The sequence below is a fragment of the Topomyia yanbarensis genome, chromosome 3 (assembly GCF_030247195.1).
Source record: "Topomyia yanbarensis strain Yona2022 chromosome 3, ASM3024719v1, whole genome shotgun sequence".
NCBI classification, from domain to species: domain Eukaryota; kingdom Metazoa; phylum Arthropoda; class Insecta; order Diptera; family Culicidae; genus Topomyia; species Topomyia yanbarensis.
Window position 1 is genome coordinate 58,688,186 of NC_080672.1, and position 19,780 is coordinate 58,707,965.

Consider the following 19,780-nt stretch of genomic DNA (forward strand, 5'->3'; position numbering starts at 1 on the left):
GTCGGAACGACACTGTTTACGCTAAGCCTTATGGTCATAATGATTGGAAATGGGTTCCTAGTCGTCAAGAAGATCGGAGATGTAATGTCTAAAGACAGGATCCAAGACCGCCGAATGCTGCGTTGCCATATCAACCAGTTTCCGAGTCGCCTAGCTTTCTCTTGCCAGCATTCGCTACTGTTTGACATTCTGGAATCCACCACGCACGCCTACACCATCGCTTGTTTCGAATGGATCTGCGCGGATCCCATATTATCGGTTTTCCCTGATTTAGAAGCTAAGCAAACGTCAGGAGCTTATGCGGCACAAATAGTAGATCCAAAAACATTTGAGCGACAATTTTCGATAACTTTGGTACCGTACTTCGAAAAGTCAGATCAGTTCAAGATGCGACCTGATTATTATGCGCCCTCTCCTCTCGTTTGAACACAGCGCCTGTAAAATGTGCAAAGCTCGTTAATCATTCGTTTCTGTTTTCTTTCCTCTTTCCAGATGGGTCCGCGTCGAATGGGACAACGGATCGACGAACTCGTATCGTATGGGCAAAGAAGGCCAGTACGATTTACGCTTGGCGGACAGTGCCCTGAAGGCGCTCTCACCGGACAAGGATAGCGAGAAGGACGAATTGGTCGATCAACACCTTTACAATGAATCCCATCCTACTAAGTTGCTGCGCAATTTATGCATCAAAACACTGCAAATGATCTTCGCTTCCGTTGGTATGCACGCCGAAAGGATGCAGGAGAACTCCCTGCGAAGTGTAGCTTCGATGTTTCGTGCTATCCTGACCAACAGGATTACCTATTGTAATTTTGGGATGGAACAGTGGACGACACTTGGCTTCCTGAGGGCAATATCGTCCTCTAAAGCGTTGTCGAAACACCTAACCTCTCCGGTTTGGATTGAACTTGCGTTCGACATTTTAAATTCACCGATCACCTGCAAGAAGGATGTCTACAAAAAATTGCACTGCTTAAGACTACTACAGTCAACTCTCGTCAATTGGACCCAGGACGAAGCGGATCGAGTGGATGATATTATTCTTAAACTGTTCGAAGTCCTCGGGAGAATCAGCATGTACTGTCCCAATGATCTATCGCTATTAAACAATTCAGCGGATATTAAATCCAGGGTGCTGTATAGTGCCTCGCACACGGGCACGATTGCGGAGGAAATTATTGTTCTCGTTCGAAAACTGCACACGCTCCCACTGTGGAATGAGAACATTAATGCGTTCATTTCACAGAAGCTTTGCCTGGTGGCTGATGTTTTTCTGGTGCACGAATTAGATATAAATTTCGAAGGAGAAAAAGCCGCTATCATGGGGACTCTCTGCACGATCGGGGGATGCGATTCCAGACCTAGGCTAGGATTGAACTTAACTCTCGATGGTGTACGTGGTACTATCTCTCGAATGACCAAAAAGGGAAAGGTTGTGATGAATGTGCACTCGATGGCGGATACCAAAAAGATTCCAATATTCAAAGTTTCCGAATGCGCGGATGTGGGAGCGTTCAGTCTGTCGAAGTTGACTATTAACGAGATGCTGCTAAACTCGTGGGCTGTTTTGTTCTACGGAATAGGACAAACTCCGATGAATGTGGCTAACAGTATCAACACACAGCTACTGCTCACGCAACAGATTAACTTCTCTGCTGTTAAAGCTACCAAAGTTCTATTTCGCCAACAGAGTCTGTTGAGGAAAATTTTGCGCCAAAGATCACCTGGAATTACTCGTAGTTCCTCGAAGGAGAGTCTGTCAGATCGGGACGCTAGTCCGGAGGATGGTAAGAGTCGAAGTGAATCAAACACCTCAGAGGAGTCTCAAACCTTCACCGAACTGTTGATTCAGACGGTTCTGATTAGAGCAACGCAACCAAGTCCTTTGAAAGCTTGTTACTCCTTTCAGGAGATGGAACTGGCAGCTTTGAATATTTCGCAAATGCTAGCCAATTTCGTCAACAATGAACTGAATGCACCGTCGAACTCAAACAAACGTGCTTTTCCCATCAGTCAGCCAACGATGATTCACGGAGTGCCGATCTATAATAATGAATCGGCAGTGGAAGATGCTCAAACTCCATCAGGAGCCGAAGCTGCGGTTAGTTTGCCAACGGCTGGTGCGGTGGGCAATGTTACTGGTGCTCGAGGAACGGCTCGAAGAAGTCCTCCCAGTCCTCTGGTGGCCCAAATCATGGAGATGGGATTCACACGGAAATCCGTCGAAACGGCAATCAAGAGTTTAACACTGCATACGAATATAAAACCAACGGCCGAGCAAGTCGTGCAATGGATCCTGGAACATCCAGATGTTACGGCTAATTTGGGAGGAAAAGGCGATGACAATGATGCCCACAGCGACACAGAGAGCGTTAGTTCGGATACAATGGAAGGTGGCTCGTCGGTGCAGGATTCCCAAGCTGTCACATATAAATTGAGAGAGGACTTCAAGTCGACCGATCAATACGCAATGTACGTGCGTGGTTTCATTTGTCCGGGGATGTTGGTTCGATGCTGTCAGGATTTCGAGGAGATCCGGAAGGGTCATATTGGAACAGTTTTGAAGGTAGAGCCGGAAGGGTTGCATGATTTGAATGTTAGAGTGGACTGGCAGATGCATGATCGACCGTATTGGATGTGTTTCGTTCATCTGGAGTTGTTGGAAGCTCCGCCATTGGAGAACAGTTCCACGATCAGCGTTGGATCGCAGGTTAGAATACGAAACACACAGCACTTTCGCTATCGGCTGAATACCGTTCCTCGGGGAAGTATTGGGACTGTGAATTCAATCAACGGTAATGATGTTCAGGTTGAATTCCCACAGCAAACGGTTTGGAATGGCCATTTGAGTGAATTGGAATTGGTTTCGAGTTGTCTCCATACTGGAGGATCAGGTCAGGGCGGTATTTTTGATATTATAGACGATTGGTCTCGCTGCATCCGATCGTTAACGGTTTCATCTAACGAAACTTCGGCTAAGTACCTGCTTGATCGCAGTACCAATTACTGGCAAAGTTCCTCCACCCAGGGAAAGCACTGGATCCGACTGGAAATTCATGATCAAGTTTTTATTCAAACTCTGTCGATCATCGTCGATCCAGATGACTACTCGCATATGCCCTCATTAGTTGTAATCCGAGGGGGTGATTCTGTGGCTACCCTTAAAGAACTTCATTGGGTATCGATCAACCCAACCGATGTGGTCGTCCCACTACTAAACGATTGTAAGCAGTACTACGCTTGGATTGAGATTCTGGTCAAGCAGTGTCGCAACAACGGGATCCAATGCAAAGTTCATGGAATCAACATAATCGGGAAGCGGAAGCAAACCGATCTGGAGATGATGCTACAGAATGCCTCCTTTCTGGCAACAGAAAATGACGCAACAGCAGAACCAAGTTACACCACTTCCTCCAACTACGCCGACGAGCAGTCAGCGAATGAGATCACTTCCAAAGTGTTGGTTTGGGGTCTCAACGACAAGGAACAGCTCGGAGGTTTGAAGGGGTCCAAAGTGAAACTACCTACTTATTCTTCGGTTTTAAGCCAGTTGAAGCCGATACACATTGCCGGTGGATCCAAGTCCCTGTTTATTGTGTCCCAAGATGGAAAGCTGTACGCCTGTGGAGAGGGAACTAATGGACGGCTAGGACTCGGTCATAACAATAACGTACCAACACCTCGTCCGGTTCCCATCCTAAATCAGTACGTCGTCAAGAAGGTGGCTGTTCATTCCGGTGGAAAGCATGCAATGGCGTTAACACTAGATGGAAAGGTGTTTTCTTGGGGTGAAGGTGAAGATGGTAAACTGGGTCATGGAAATCGAATGACCTTGGAAAAACCGAAACTTATCGAAAGTTTACGAACCAAGCGAATTCGGGATATTGCGTGTGGATCAAGTCACAGTGCCGCGATCACCAGTTCAGGGGAGCTATATACTTGGGGTTTGGGAGAATACGGTCGATTGGGTCATGGCGATAATTGTACGCAGCTAAAGCCCAAACATGTTACCGCTTTGCAAGGCCATCGTGTAGTTCAGGTTGCCTGTGGTAGTCGTGATGCACAGACACTTTGTATGACCGAAGAAGGATTGGTGTTTTCGTGGGGAGATGGAGACTTTGGAAAACTAGGGCGTGGCGGATCGGAAGGTTGTTCAGTACCGCATCAGGTCGAACGTTTGAATGGCGTTGGAGTGCTGCAGATTGAATGTGGTGCTCAATTCAGCCTCGCTTTGACCAAGTCCGGGGAAGTGTGGACTTGGGGTAAAGGCGATTATTACCGACTAGGTCACGGAACCGACCAGCATGTAAGGAAGCCCACCCCAATTCAAGGATTACGCGGAAAGAAGGTTATTCACGTCGCAGTTGGTGCTCTCCACTGCTTGGCAGTCACCGATAATGGTCAAGTGTTTGCTTGGGGAGACAACGATCATGGCCAGCAAGGATCTGGTAATACAGTCGTAAATAAGAAACCAAACCTTGTTCTTGGATTAGATGGAGTCTTTGTGAATCGGGTTGCCTGTGGTAGCTCCCATTCAGTTGCTTGGAGTTTACCGCAGAATCCAACTGAAAAGGATAAAAAAGAACCGGTACCATTCGCAGTTACCAAGGATCCATTGGGTAGCCACAGTCTAGGAATATACGCTTCCGACACAGAACCTACCACTCTTCAACCACAGGCTGGGGTACCTAATACGAAACAGCAAAGACCATCTCTGTCGGAAAGCGTACTCTCACTGGAAACGTACGGCGCAAGACAGGCCGCTCTTTCACATATATTGAACGCGATGAGTATTCTGCACGCAAGATCGTGTATTATTGCTGCCCTAACCGGCCACTCACAGCTGAACATGCAGGATAAGGGGGCCGAAGGATATACGGAAACGCGTCCGATCACTCCGGTGTCTGAAAACGATTTGTACGAAGCAAAGGTGGATGGAGAAGTTACCAAGCAGCAAAACGATGTCATTGCCCATGGAGGTGGGGAGGCACCGGCAGATGTTTCCGGACTAACGGTAAGTAGTTAGTAGTTAGAATCTGAGTTGATTATTGAACCGGCTGTTTTCAGTCTAATGACATCAACGACTGCGACATTCCGATTGTGTCTGGCATGAACAATACCTTAAGCGCTTACCGTAGTCTCACTGGATCTCTTTCGCTGTCAGCGTCAATTTCAAGCTGTAACGCCACACAGCGGCACTCGAAAATGTCGGCAAGTGCTATGTCCGTTATGGCTGCCACTATGACCCACCACGATGAGGTAAATGTTCTCTGAATATTTCGATCCAATGGCATTTGGTTCATAATTTTTTTTATCTAGATAATGAACGAAGTGCCCATAGCCCATGGTTTAGATGATTTCACCGTTTTGCTTGGAGAGTCCGAGGCAAAACATTTGATTGAATTGCTGAAACTGAGTGTAAGTGGACGGACTGGACCAGCGAAAACTTCTGAAACCATTGCGAGCACATTAATCGCGCTGGCCAGGAGTAACACGACGATATCCAATATGCTCATCGAGACATGCATCACAGAGCTGGAAGACCTGTGCACCTCTAGGCATTCACTAGGGAAACTACCGAAACCGGTAGTTCAGGAAACGAGCCATCCGTATATTGATGACATAACACTTGTTGGTAAGTATTCGCTGTCTACGAAATGATTGCACAACATGAAAACAACTTCGTCAAAAATAGTCATGTTGGTTCTATTCGGGTGACTTACCGGAAGGTCTGGTAATAATCTGGTATGAAGCTAATAAGGTCTCTGTTGCGGTCACATAAAACAATTCATTCCATTGCGCTTTCCCCAATCAGTCTAAGGCGGTGGTTTCCTTGGCTGTATCAAGAAGTTATTCCCCAGTTCTCCAGATTCATAGTTATTTGTCGCCTCCCAGGGGACTTTGACCCTACAATAATCAATCCACCTCTCTTGTGCATCTCTCCTCCTGTCGGATTAATTTCGAGAATCACTTTTACCGGGTTCTAACGACATGCTCAGCCCCCTGCAACCACCTAATTCCCGATGTACGCGCGATGGGTAGTTCTCAAGCAACTGTTGCAATTCCTGACTATTTTTTCTGCGCGGCATTGGGGATCGTGGGTTGCCTATTTATACTTCCGGCCATCATATCCAATTGAAGATACACATGGTGTAGAAAGTGCACTAACGACCCGGCAATCATTTTTCATAGAATTGTCTGCTCAGGAAATCATATTTCGTAGCCACACATACCGTGTGATGCCAGTGATAGGAGGAGAAAATGAGGAAAATGGTGGAAGCGCAGTGGGTACAAGGCCAAGTGCTCCTTGGTTGGTACCAAAATGAGAGGCAAGGGGCAAGTCTAAAGGGTTATGCTCGGAGTCTGGAAGGAGAGTTCAATACCCTGCTATTCACACTTTTGAGGTTTTAACTTGGAGCTATATTAAGCCGGGTCCTATCTGGGCTGCTGCTAAAGTAGGATCTGGCGGCGTTTGTGGGTCAAAACCTGCCTCAATGGCCACGGACGAAAACGACATTCGTAACATAGCAAATTTATGGTGTATATTATTTTTAACACCAATTAAATTTAAATAATTTCTCATTCTTCTGTTTTAGACATCACAGATGGTAAAAAGATTTTTTTGATGGAAACAGATTTCAATGTGGCATTACTACTGCTAGCTGCTCGTAGTCGAGCAGACTGGACGATGTTTCGTAAAGCGTCGGCCTCTCACTGCGAGTTTTCTGTACGCTCGGCTGTTCAACAAACCCACTGCTTGGCTAAATATTAGACGTTTAAGACGACATGTTCAGACATGCACAATTTTTGAGCGGAATACGTTGATAGACAAAAATTCAGTAGTTTTAATTTGGGAAGCTTTGGACGCCAGAGCAACACGTAAAATATCGCGATTGAATTTGCAAGAAAGGTTCTCAATGGAAACGCAAACGGTAATTGTGAACGAAGCAGTATTACTGGTATGCAAGGTACCAGGAGATGGAAACTACTGGTGTGTAAGGTGCCAGGCGATGCTTATTTGCACCGCTAGCCCATCAGGTTTGGAACTACTTCCCAAGTACGGAACACAACTAATCTTTCCAGAAAAGGTAATTATATTATTTAATTGTTTGGCAACTTAACCTTTGCGATCATTCACTGTATAACAGATAAGCATACTAATGCCCCAGCAGCTAATCGACCACTACTTAAATCAACTTACAACGCGACGATTTTGGATTGGTGAGGAAATCATAAGAGTGGCCAACAACTTCGGGTACGGGATAATATAACAATAGGAAACCTGAAAACAGATGTTCGTTTCCAGAAACAACGAGAGGCATCAACACAAATAGTGGCTCTACAGGCTCGTTTCCGATAACATCGTTGTCGCCAGGTCCAAATCCGGATCCGGACTATTCACCACCAATGAACAATCCACAACCACTCGAGCACATTATCCCCACGAATCGTTGGCCAGCTGATGTGGATTCACACGAAGTAACCCAATATGACGATATTCAAGAACCTACACTACCATCCATAAGCATAACGAATAGCTTTGTTATGGGAACATGAAATGTAGATAGATTCTCCCAAGAAAACGACCGAGCACTGATAGACCAATTTATACGATCGAACAGAGTAGCAGCGGCATACCTGCAAGAAACGCAGATGATAACATGTATAACAAGCACATCATCATTCCAATGGTACGACGTCAACAAACAACCACGAAGCGCAAGGATGGGCAGTGGAATGGCTATTGCAGTCTAAAGCGACCTATCACACAACTTTAAATTTATACGGATATTAGATAACGAATGAGCGGTGTTTCTATCAGTGATAGGAGAACAACTAATCATAGTCTAGCTACACCCGATCATCGGGTGGGCAAGCAAACCCTGAATACAACATCCTACAGACATTTCTAAGTCGCCTCTCATTACGCCAACGGTCAAACATATTCACGGGACACTTCAATGCACATGTCGGCTACAGGGATTTACACCCCGCCAATCGGACAAAGGTCGGAAAATATACCATCCATGGAGTAACGCGAATGGAGACGGACTTAAAGACATCTTACTTGGTTACGATCTTGCACTATGCAGTTCATTCCCACCGTTTTACGCACATGGAACCGTGGTAATAAATGCTCACAGGTAGATCACATAGCAACTCCCCGCATCTCCCCATTCCAGAAACCACAATATAAATGCCTCGACGGATTTTTTAGACCATCGCAAGTTAACACTAGCCGTACGTCATCGTCTTTCCAATAATGCAGTAGAAAGAAGCAAGCAACAGTCTAACCAACAATTAAGCATGAAAGAGAGCACAATCACAATGCCAAGTTACACTGTTAAACTCAAGAGTAAGTACTTGAAAGCCAGCAAAGCAAAAAGTCAAGCATATGAAGAGCACCAGAAAGAGAAAATTAACCATTTTTTTCAAAAACCTGGAAAACTATCCAGTATTAGATAGGGTTCGTCTAACATTCAAATATCTGAAGCGCAACCGCCGCCAAGCAACGAAAAGTTTTGCAACATATATCATCATTCGTAGCTGGGAGGAGAAACTACTGGCTAGTCCGGACCTTTTGAAGTGACTATTACCAGGGTCAACGGCACCACCGGCAGAATCAGGTTCAACGCTCTACCGCATCCGTACCGTAACTTCATGATGTTGCGTAATAGCCCAGCAGAGCGGTAGGAACAGATGGAGCACGCCGAAGAATCAATCAAATATGAACCCAAAAACCTACAGCAAGAAACACACAAGCTGCTACAACGGATCTGGAAAAATAATGAAGTTCCTTCCCATATGACGGAATCTATACATGTGCCCCTTCCGAAGAATCTAAGACCAAAGGGGTAGAGGAATACAGAAGAATAACATAATCTCTGGTAATCTACGCAATTTACTTCAGGTATTGGAACAACTCGAGCAACAGCCGAAGATCAAATATTCATTGTAAAGCAACTGCTAGACGAACGTTGGCTCAAGGGACGTATCACATATGTCAGGCTTTCGATACCATTGACCTGTGAGTAGTTCCAAGCACACTTATGAGATTGAGAGACCCTGCATACGTAATAAATCGCATAGTTTCCTCCTGCTTAACCGAGCAGACCCATCTACAATGAGTATGGCCAAAGAACAGAGATTTACAACAAAGTCAGAGGAATCAAACATCAACATCTCTCGCCCAAAACTGTTTTTATACCATCTTGACTGAACACTTAAACGCTTGCAGGAAATAATATCAGAACTATTTGGGGCCCACGAAAACAGGATCAAATCTCCGTGCCTAAGGGTGTATGCCAACATCATCGTGATGGTAGTAACGGACCTATTGCAAATTCCACAACTACTTAACCTGATAGGGCCTTCTCTGAAGGATTATGGCCTGGAGTTAAACGTGAAAAACAGAAATACTTATCCGTGACCCATCCCAACCAGAAATAAATGAACTTGTCCATGAAAGATTATTTGGAAATTACAAACAACGCGTGGTGTCAAAACATCGACATTTTGGTGCTTACATGACCAGCACTCTAAAACGTCGGGAAACGGTATCAGACCGCGTTCAAAAAGCACTTCCAGCAAAGCAAATTCAATCGCATCGTTTGTAAGAACGTTAAGGCTTCGATGCAAAACTTCCCGTAAGATATGCCATGCAGTGATAACCCCGATATGCCTTAAAAGGTATCAACGTTAATCAAGCACAACAGAACAGATTACGCGTTGTGGACCTACAAATTGTATCAGAATTGTACCACGACTCACGCAATGACTCTCACGAACAGCACCAAGCATATTTAACGGCTTCGGACATGGAAGCAATCCTGAAAGGTCGCGCAATAGAACGGAAAATAAAAATGACCCGACTCTTATAATGGGCACATCTACAACGAATGGAAGAAAGAAATAAAAAAGCTTGCGGCCGAGTATCAGATACGAACTCGGTCGACTGTCCAAAATTGGAACACCTGCGTAGAATAGGATATGGCTTGCATCAATCTATCGGCGGCCTACCTGAGGGAGTAAGTAGAGGACCGTGAAAGATTCAGGGCCTTTGTAGGTCGCATGCTATTCCAAAAACTGTGTGAAGAACCCACATAAGATGAAGACGAAGACGATATCCCAGAATTTCCTTGAAGAACATGACAGCGTAGAGAACTTTAGAGGATTCGAGGAATCGGATGACTAATTAACAAATGATAATAAAAACAATTTATCCGCATTCACGAGACCCAGCAACATATAAATCCAATTACAAACACCAGTCTACCAGGGTGCGGGCTAAGAAATTACAATGATACTAGTGGTGCGGGGTAATAAAAAAATTAACACGAATCTACAATATGCTTGGGGAAGCGTATTTTGGATTTTTTTTCTGCGAGACATTGTTAAGTAATGGCACCAAACAAACAATATTCCATAACGAACATCAGGTAACGTCAAAGACAGCGCAGTGAGATTAAGGCCAAGTTCCCTCTGGGTTGTGCAAAACTGAGAAGCAACATAAATTTATGCACAGAGAACAGACGTCCATCTCAAGAGTAAAAGTTAAGTAAAAAGTACTCATCCAGACAGTGGACCACACAATTGTTGTACAAGTGACTGCCATAATTCCTATTGAGATAGTAACATATTAAGTTTCAAATTATAGAATTGGTAGAATTTACTTAATAGTCGATTAATCCGCTTCAGACCTAGGGAACATAGTATACTCTCGGTAGCCGGCTGCCCAGAGTTTAAAAATAACCAAAAACTAAACAAGATCATCTCTTTTTCGAGTGATCGTGCACTCGAAGACTAACTAAACAACTACCTAATAAAATATGCTTTACAGGTCGCATCGTTTGCTTGGAGCGAATCCTAGACCTGATACCCTTCCAAACCACCAACTCCGCGACACCTATGGAAGAGTCTGATGAATCGTCGTCCTTCCGTTAAGTAGGTGGAGCATCAACACTTCCTGTCTACCTTATCCTTTATCCTTCCCCGTGAACGATGGAGATGGGGGCGGCCGGCAATGATGGCTATCATGCTGTTGAGGTTTTAATATGGGTCGGATTGGTATGAATTCCTACTTACCACTTCCTAAGCAACTCTTATTAGATAATCAGCAGTCAAACATGATGAAGTCAGTGTGCAATCCGCCAAAATCATCGTCACAACGCAACGCAACGCAACGCAACGATTAATCCGCTTCAGACCTAGGAGACCTAAAAGGAGATCAGGAAGAATACAGAAAGCGGAATCAATGCGCAGTTTTAATTGCATTACTGACGACTTAGCACGCGTTGTTAGGAGCAGGATACGTTGGACTAGACAAAATGGAGGACTTCCCAAGTAACAATTCAAATTTTATAGTACGCTACAAGTATAATATAAGTTTTATGAGTTGCTATAAAACTACCATAAAACCCCAATTGTTACTAGGGTTGACGTTACACACCTTGAGACAAACAGGCGCGAAATCTAGTATTCCTCCTTTATTTATTTTTGTTAACGTGACTTTAAATTATTTTCATTTGTCATGCAGTACTCCTCCCGAGGACCGGTGTTTACTTGGCAAACAGTCGCTCTGAATTTATTCAAATAATACTTTCAAAAAATTCCACTGATCAATAATCAAGTTTATGAAGTAACGGATCTTCCTGAAAATCACTAATTCAATTGTATGTAGTGCAATCATTTCGTGGATAGACAATAATGTTTACAGTACTGGTATCTAACACATACGATTCTTTTTTCTTTAAGGTCACGTCAAGATTCCCGGAGCGGACTCGCTGCGCATCGAGTTCGACAGCCAATGCTCGACGGAGCGTCGAAACGATCCACTGATCATCATAGACGGTGCGGGGCGCGTTGTTGCCACCCGATCCGGTCGTGAGTGGGCTCAATGGGCTCCGGAGATACGAATTCCTGGCGATGAAATGCGCTGGAAATTTACCAGTGACAACTCCGTCAATGGTTGGGGATGGCGTTTCTTTGTGCATGCTATTATGCCAGAATCTTACTTGCAGGAGTTGGGTTCTGATCGAACCGTACTTTCGCAACCGTCTATAGCCATGGTGATGGCATTGCTCGATTCCACGCTTGTTCCTCATGGAGGAAACACGCTGATTCGCCTAGCGGCAGCTTTATCTCAGTGTGCGCAGCTAAGCTCTCTCACGGTTGTTCAACGGATCTGGTCCCTTAGAAAAATGCACCAATATCTGACAGCGAAAGATGCCCCACGCGTTCTCGAACCAGCTATGGTTGAAATCCTAAGCCCTCTGATTCCAATCATTCTTCGACAGTATGAATATGAAGAGCCACAGGTTCGGAGCGGCCTTCATCTGATGCATTCGGAGTATTTTAAGACGTTGGTTGCATTGGCGTGTGACATGCAACTGGATTCGTTGTTACCTCATGGAGACGCTCATAAGTGGGCATGGTTTCGTCGGTACTGTTCAGCGGTACGAGTAGCTCAGTCACTCATTCGGAGAGTGACACTTCCACCTACTTTCACGTTGGAAGTGCGCAAAAAACTGATAGAAATTGCATCCCCTGCAGCAAACCCCGTACTACAAACAACCGGCAACACCAGTCTTACAAGCAGTAACTGTTCCTTAATACAACATACATCCAGTGCGTCAAGTCTTAGTCAACATGGATTCGATCTGGTAGGATCCCTACACGGAAGCGAGATAGAATCAATTGATACATCCAAATATCTACACGAAGATCACAACTATTTCACTCCACAGTATGACTCCCAGTTGTTGCAATGGTTTAACCGGAGACCAGAGGATTGGGCATTTTCGTGGGGTGGGGCCAGTACGATCTTCGGCTGGGGTCATAATCATCGTGGTCAACTTGGTGGATTGGATGGGAGTCGCATCAAAATGCCGACGCCTTGTGAAGCATTGAGTTTGTTGCGGCCTATTCAGATTGCCGGTGGAGAACAAACTTTGTATGCTGTTACACCCGATGGAAAGTTATACGCTACTGGATACGGAGCCGGAGGTCGATTAGGAATAGGAGGAACAGATTCAGTATCGACGCCTACGTTGGTGGAGTCTCTGCAGCATGTTATCATCAAAAAGGTTGCTGTAAATTCTGGAGGGAAACATTGCTTGGCACTGTCGTCCGATGGAGAGGTGTTTTCCTGGGGAGAAGGAGAAGATGGCAAGCTGGGTCATGGAAATCGGGATAGCTATGATCGACCGAAGTTAATCGAAGCTCTCTCCGGGATCGGAGTTGTGGATATTGCATGTGGGAGCGCACATTCAGCTTGTATAACTTCACAAGGTCATGTACTAACCTGGGGAAAGGGAAGATATGGTCGATTGGGACACGGTGATTCAGAAGATCAATTACAGCCAAAGTTGGTGGAAGCGTTGCTGGGATACCGAGCCATTGATATAGCTTGCGGATCGGGCGATGCGCAAACCTTATGTATTACGGATGATGATAACGTATGGAGTTGGGGTGATGGGGATTATGGCAAGCTGGGTAGAGGCGGTTCAGATGGATGCAAGATCCCTATGAAAATCGAGAGTTTGGCAGGGCTTGGTGTTGTTAAAGTGGAGTGCGGGTCACAATTCTCCGTTGCCTTGACACGATCGGGTAGCGTTTACACTTGGGGTAAAGGTGACTATCACCGGTTGGGTCACGGAAACACCGATCACGTGCGTCGTCCGAAGAAGGTAGCTGCCCTGCAAGGAAAGAAGATCATATCCATTGCAACGGGATCGCTTCATTGTGTTGCTTGTAGTGATTCGGGAGAAGTTTTCACCTGGGGTGACAACGACGAGGGACAGCTTGGGGATGGCACGGTCACAGCCATTCAACGACCTCGGCTTGTCCAGTCTCTGCAAGGCAAACACATCGTCAAGGTTATTTGCGGTTCGGCTCACACGTTAGCATTGTCGACATATCAACTTAGCGAAGCCGTCCGTCCTCCGCCCTCTCCACCGTTGGAATATGATCTCGTTCGAGATATTGCTCCGGAAGTTCTTCACGCTCGGCTCGTACTACTCCATCATTTCTCCGAGCTTATCTGCCCTTGCCTCTCGATGCTCCCTATTTCCGGTGAACTATCTCTCGGTGCTTTGAAGGACATACTGGTATACTCGATCAAGGAAGCTGGCTTCCGGAAGGTCATACAAACAACAATGGTGCGCGACAAACCGCACGGACCGGTTATCGAGCTAAACCGAATTCAGGTCAAACGGTCGAGGATGCGATCAGGTAACGGACTTGCCGGAGTTGATGGAATGAAAAGTGTGTTTGGTCAGATGGTTCAGAAGTTGCCGTTGCTCACCCAGGAGGCTCTGTCAATGCCACATCGAGTGTGGAAGGTCAAATTTGTTGGTGAGAGTGTAGATGATTGCGGCGGAGGGTTCAGTGAATCCATTGCGGAAATGTGCGATGAACTGCAAAACGGAAGCGTCCCGCTTTTGATTCAGACGCCCAACGGACGTGGGGAAGCTGGTGCTAATAGGGATTGTTTCTTACTGGATCCGACGTTGAATTCAGTGCTGCACATGAACATGCTAAGATTCCTCGGGGTGCTTATGGGTATTGCCGTTCGAACCGGATCACCGTTAAGTTTGAAGTAAGTATGGGTTTAAGGTGTTCTTTAATGTTTGGGTAATGAGAATGTTTTTCCCCAGCAGTTTGGCCGAACCTGTTTGGCGTCAACTTTGCGGAGAAACCTTACGCCCTTCTGATTTGACCGAGGTCGACAGAGATTACATTACCGGATTGTTGTACATCAGAGACATAGAAGATGATCCGAAGGCGTTTGCTTCCATGGAGCTACCATTCTCAACACCGTCGGCTAAGGGTCACGAGGTTCCTCTCTCCACTAGGTATGTTCGGTCTGTAATAAGTACAACAAAACACAGAGTGTTGACGGATTATTTTTCCATTTACAGATTCACTAAAATCACCCCCGACAATCGGAAGGAATACGTCAAACTGGCACTGCACTATCGCATCCACGAATTCGATGAACAGGTCAAAGCCGTCCGGGACGGTATGTCCAAGGTCATTCCGGTGCCACTGCTCTCGCTATTTTCCGCCGTCGAACTACAGGCCATGGTGTGTGGGTCTCCGGACATTCCACTCTGTCTGCTGAAAACCGTTGCCACGTACAAGGGTGTGGAATCCACTGCTCCGCTGGTCGGTTGGTTCTGGGAGGTGATGGAAGAGTTCACCAACCAGGAGCGTTCGCTATTTCTACGGTTCGTTTGGGGACGAACGCGACTACCGCGTACCATCGCCGATTTCCGTGGGCGTGATTTCGTGCTACAGGTGCTGGACAAGTACAACCCGCCGGATCATTTCCTGCCGGAGAGCTACACCTGCTTCTTTCTGCTGAAGATGCCACGATATTCGTGCAAGGTGAGTTTTATTTTTATTCCTTCCAAAGGCGGACGTATGTTTTCTTTCAATGCGTACAAAAGGTTGTAGATTTAGGATTGATCACAGCTTTTTCTGAACAATTCAATGTCAATTGTAGATGTTTTGTAGAAAAGTAATAATCAGCCGGTAGGTAATGTAGGTGGTCATCGAGATAAACTAAATTTATCGCCCGGAATACGAAGGACGTAAAGACAGATGGTGGAAGTTCAAGTGTATCTTGAAGAAATCGGTGGACACATTAGTACTGCGGAATTACTGGAGATAAAACGATGACGGGATAAAGCATACGAAGCGTATCGACAGCAGAACTCAAATTTCGCATAGACCGTTTACAAAGTGTATCGCAATGAGTATTCGTGTACCCGGCGTCAAAGTCAAATGGAGTATGTATGTGCCACGTAATATTAATGAGCAAAAAAGTAACAGTAAAGAATTATGGAGGATTTTGATGCAGCGGAGTCCCAATTAGGTCAGACCGGACTAAGTGACAATTTATTGATTTCAAGAAAAACGAGTTTAAAGTTTAAATCGCAGCACCCTTTACACTATAATTGGAAATTGATTTTCGCCTTAAATCTTGCTTATTGTTACATATTTCAAATCTGGCAAAAGTCGAAAATAGCTGAAGAAATCCTTTATTAAGTGCTATCATTATCTCATTTTTTGATGTTTTGCGACTTAGTCCGGTCTGACTTAACACCGACCAATTGATTAGTGGAATGTCCACGAACCAGCGTTTTGAGCATTTTGAACCCACAACATAGCAAAAGCTAAGGTCACCTATTTGGGCATTGGATGCAAAGATCGGTTCGGCACAGTTTCGTGGTAAAAATGGATCAAACGTGAAAATTTTCATCCCGGTGTTAAACTTTATTTTTTCGAGATTCAGCGATTGAAGATATATCCCCGACTATCCCCGTAATATAGTAAAAATAGAGCAACTGAAAAAAAAAAATGAAGAGAGATAACGTAACAAAACTACGATGAGCGAGTTCTTACGTTACGCAAGCGAAAACAACGGCCATCCCGAAAAATTCACAGAATGTACCTAACACTCCTGAGGAAAACAGGCTCACTCATATGGAGCAGCGCAAAAAAAAGTGCCACCCGATGGCACAAAAAAATAAAAGTGACCAAACACACGAGATTCTACTGGAACAGATCGATACACAATTGAATCAGCCTAGACACCCAGTCCAAATAGGCAGGCTCCTTTCCGCGGCCAGCTTCAAAGAGTTTGTCGAAACAACGAAAATCGGTAAATTCCGTTACAAAGTAGCAACAAACCTCAAAATCTTTTCACATACAATCGCATTGGGTTCCATTGGATCTAAAGAAGGAGGAAACAATTAACAACATTGAAGCGGAATCAGAGATTCTTAAAATCGAAAGAATCAAGCGAAAGGACAAGGATTGAAATCTAGTACACATACACAGTTTGAAAATGATGCTAAAAGCCCAGAAGGTCGCTGGCAAGGTCACAATATACGGCTGCAATTTCAAAGCAAAAATCTATGTGCTCCCGATCAGACAACGCGCAAAGTATTGGGGATTCGGACACAGCACCAAATTCTGTGTAGCCAAAAGAAGATGTGAACAGGAGACCACGAAGTAAACGACTGCAAAAAACCGCAAACTGCAAACGTTCCCATAACGCAAGCGCCAACGAATGTCCGGAAAGACGCAGAAGGCAGCAAATACTACAGGAGATGAGAAGAAAGCAAATAAAATATACAGAGGCGGAACAAAACTTCCCAAGACTAGCCAACCGATTCAGAACCCTTGACGAAGAAGAAGCATACCCCTTCCTCGACGACATTCCACCTAGTAACTACAACGGTCGCTTCACTCACAGCCAACGAACTTCACCGATCAGCCCGCAAAGTGAGCTAAATCCAGGAACGAAGGAAAAGAATTCGAACGCTTCATCCATAATTTTAGACCTGACTTTTTAGCGGAAGTAAGGTCAAGGAACTGGCTGATGGACCTACAAACAAAAATCGTAGGTAGCTAGAATCTGAACAGCGAATTCGGCAATAAACATGGACAAACTTCTCATCGAGATGGGAGCAGATATACAAAATATCATCGACAAAAATGTAATCCATCAGCAAAACGAAGGCAATGACAGAATCAACCAACAGCACCTCAGTGGAGTGTAAATAGATCGCCATCCTGCATCACAACGTCCTAAGCATCAGACCAATGGACACAAGGGAAGAAATCAGCCAGTTCATGGAAATTTGGCTAAAGAAAAACGAATCATTCACCCTAAAGCAATACACACGCGACTCGAGTCACAAAGAAGAAATCCAGGCTATGGAGGAGTGGGTATTAGACCGGCAAAAATTTGGCCTTTTTTTCGGAACACTAATTCGAATGGTAATTGGTAATGATAGTCTTATGCAAAATATGAGCTTTTTCCGATAGCTCTAGTTCACCCACAAGAGGTTTCATGTTTCTATAGTAATATATACATGTTCGGTGGTAGATCAGACCGTGTGACAGTGACAGTGACATTGATTTCGAGAAAAACGCGTTTAAAGTTTGAATCGCAGCATCCTTTACATTATAATTGGAAATTAATTTTTGCCATAATTCTTGTTCATTGTTTCATATTTCAAATCTAGTAAGTGTGGAATGTAGATGAAGAAATTCTTTATCCAGTGCTATCATTAACTCATTTTTTGATGTTTTGCGACTTGGTCCGGTCTGACTTAACACCGACCATATGGAAACTCGGAAATTTCACAGTAACTCTGCGTACCTCAAAACTTACGGCAGCGTAGTTTACTTTATAACGAATAGTTTTGATGAAGATCGCATATTGATTGGAGGTTCCCCTAAAAAGTTATTTAGCTTTGAAGACCAACTGATTTTTTTTGAAATTACCTATTCTGAGCATGAGCGAGAAAGAGAAGCAACATATAAGTTTATACGAGAATATCTTTTTACTGTAAATTCGGATCAATTTGTAGCCTTCGGCAATGTTGATCCTTTCACCTTAAGCTATATATCTGCAGATTTTGGGACGCACAAGATGATACTGGCATTTCGTACTAAATTTATTGTTTCAATTGCCTATATTTTATATATTTTCACATACAACCTTCAAAACTCTTGTGAGTGAATTGGAGTTTTCGAAAAATGCTCATATTTGACAAGTGGTATGTGAAGCCAATTACCGTTGAATTCAACAGTGTTCCGAAAAAATGTCAAAATTGTTGCCGGTCTAGTGGGTATCCTCGTACATGAATCCATCAACTACATAACACTGGTCTAGGGAGACCTATTGCCACTAGAAGCCATAGCTACTAAATTAACAAAAGAGTTCGGCCCAATCACATTCATCTCGGTCAACGTGCCTCCAGATAGAATCAGATTCGGTGAACTCCGGGACAAAATCTCACAGCTTTTTGGAGTAATAGAAAGCCTACCGTGCGAAATACTTGTGGGAGGCGACTTGAACGCACATCACAAAAGCTGGGACCCGGTCTCCACGCAGTGCCCAAAAGGAATCCATCTGAACAGATTGATCGAGAAGTCAAAATTCGTTCTACTCAACGACGGAAGCTCAACATGCCTAACGACGCATGGACGAAACAGTCCGGTGGCCTTATTCTCCACAGACATATCGATAGCCACACCAGGAACAGCTGTAAAAACAGATTGAAAAGTTTTAGAGCACGAGTTTGGCAGTATTCATCTATCTATAGTAGTAAAAATAGGAAACGAAATGCCGATAGTACTCGGAGCCAAACCGAGAGTAAACACGAAAAAGCGATAGAATTGCTAAACTAGATACAACCTCAATTCATCTACGACTCGCTTGAAATGCAGAACATCTTCGAGTAGTGCGTCGGCAAAATTAAATACACAGTGAGAAATAAATAAGGAAATTATCTGAAAAAATGGTGGACAGAATAAATTAAGGTGGCTTCCAAAAAATCTAGACAGAAACAAACCCGGACATTACGCTGCTACGAAATGGCACTCACTGACACGGAACTAATTTAGCAACTTCGGAGTGACCACTTGGCTAAACCACGGACTACAACAAAAAATATGCGAAATGATAGGCAGAGTTTTTGTCACAGAGGAAATCTCTGAAAAAATGAAAAATAACGGACGTCAGATCAATCCACAAACCACAAATCCACCATCCAGCTTTAAAAAGACCAATCTTCCTTATGAATGTAAATCTTAAGCTCATAAATGCGGGGATAAAGGAACGACTGGCAGAAATCGCCGAAATTCAAGCTTCTCAAAACGTCCTCGGATATAGGAATAACTGCTCCGCAATAACATGTGTTAACTACCTAGTAAACAAAGTGAAGAAGTTACAAGAGGAATGAAAAATAGGAATAGC

The 19,780-nt window shown here is 44.4% G+C and overlaps 1 protein-coding gene across 2 annotated transcripts in view; it reads left to right on the forward strand.

Moving 5' to 3' along the window:
• Positions 1-19,780, forward strand: part of LOC131692847 (probable E3 ubiquitin-protein ligase HERC2) — a 57,758-nt gene that overhangs the window by 32,365 nt on the left and 5,613 nt on the right. Inside the window, exons 6-11 of one of the 2 annotated variants that reach the window (XM_058980166.1) lie at positions 493-5,014; positions 5,068-5,259; positions 5,320-5,635; positions 11,755-14,599; positions 14,658-14,855; positions 14,922-15,390. In XM_058980166.1, the coding sequence (XP_058836149.1) occupies positions 493-5,014; positions 5,068-5,259; positions 5,320-5,635; positions 11,755-14,599; positions 14,658-14,855; positions 14,922-15,390 (8,542 nt within the window). The remainder of the gene's footprint in view (positions 1-492; positions 5,015-5,067; positions 5,260-5,319; positions 5,636-11,754; positions 14,600-14,657; positions 14,856-14,921; positions 15,391-19,780) is intronic. The other variant, XM_058980167.1, reaches the window with a different exon arrangement.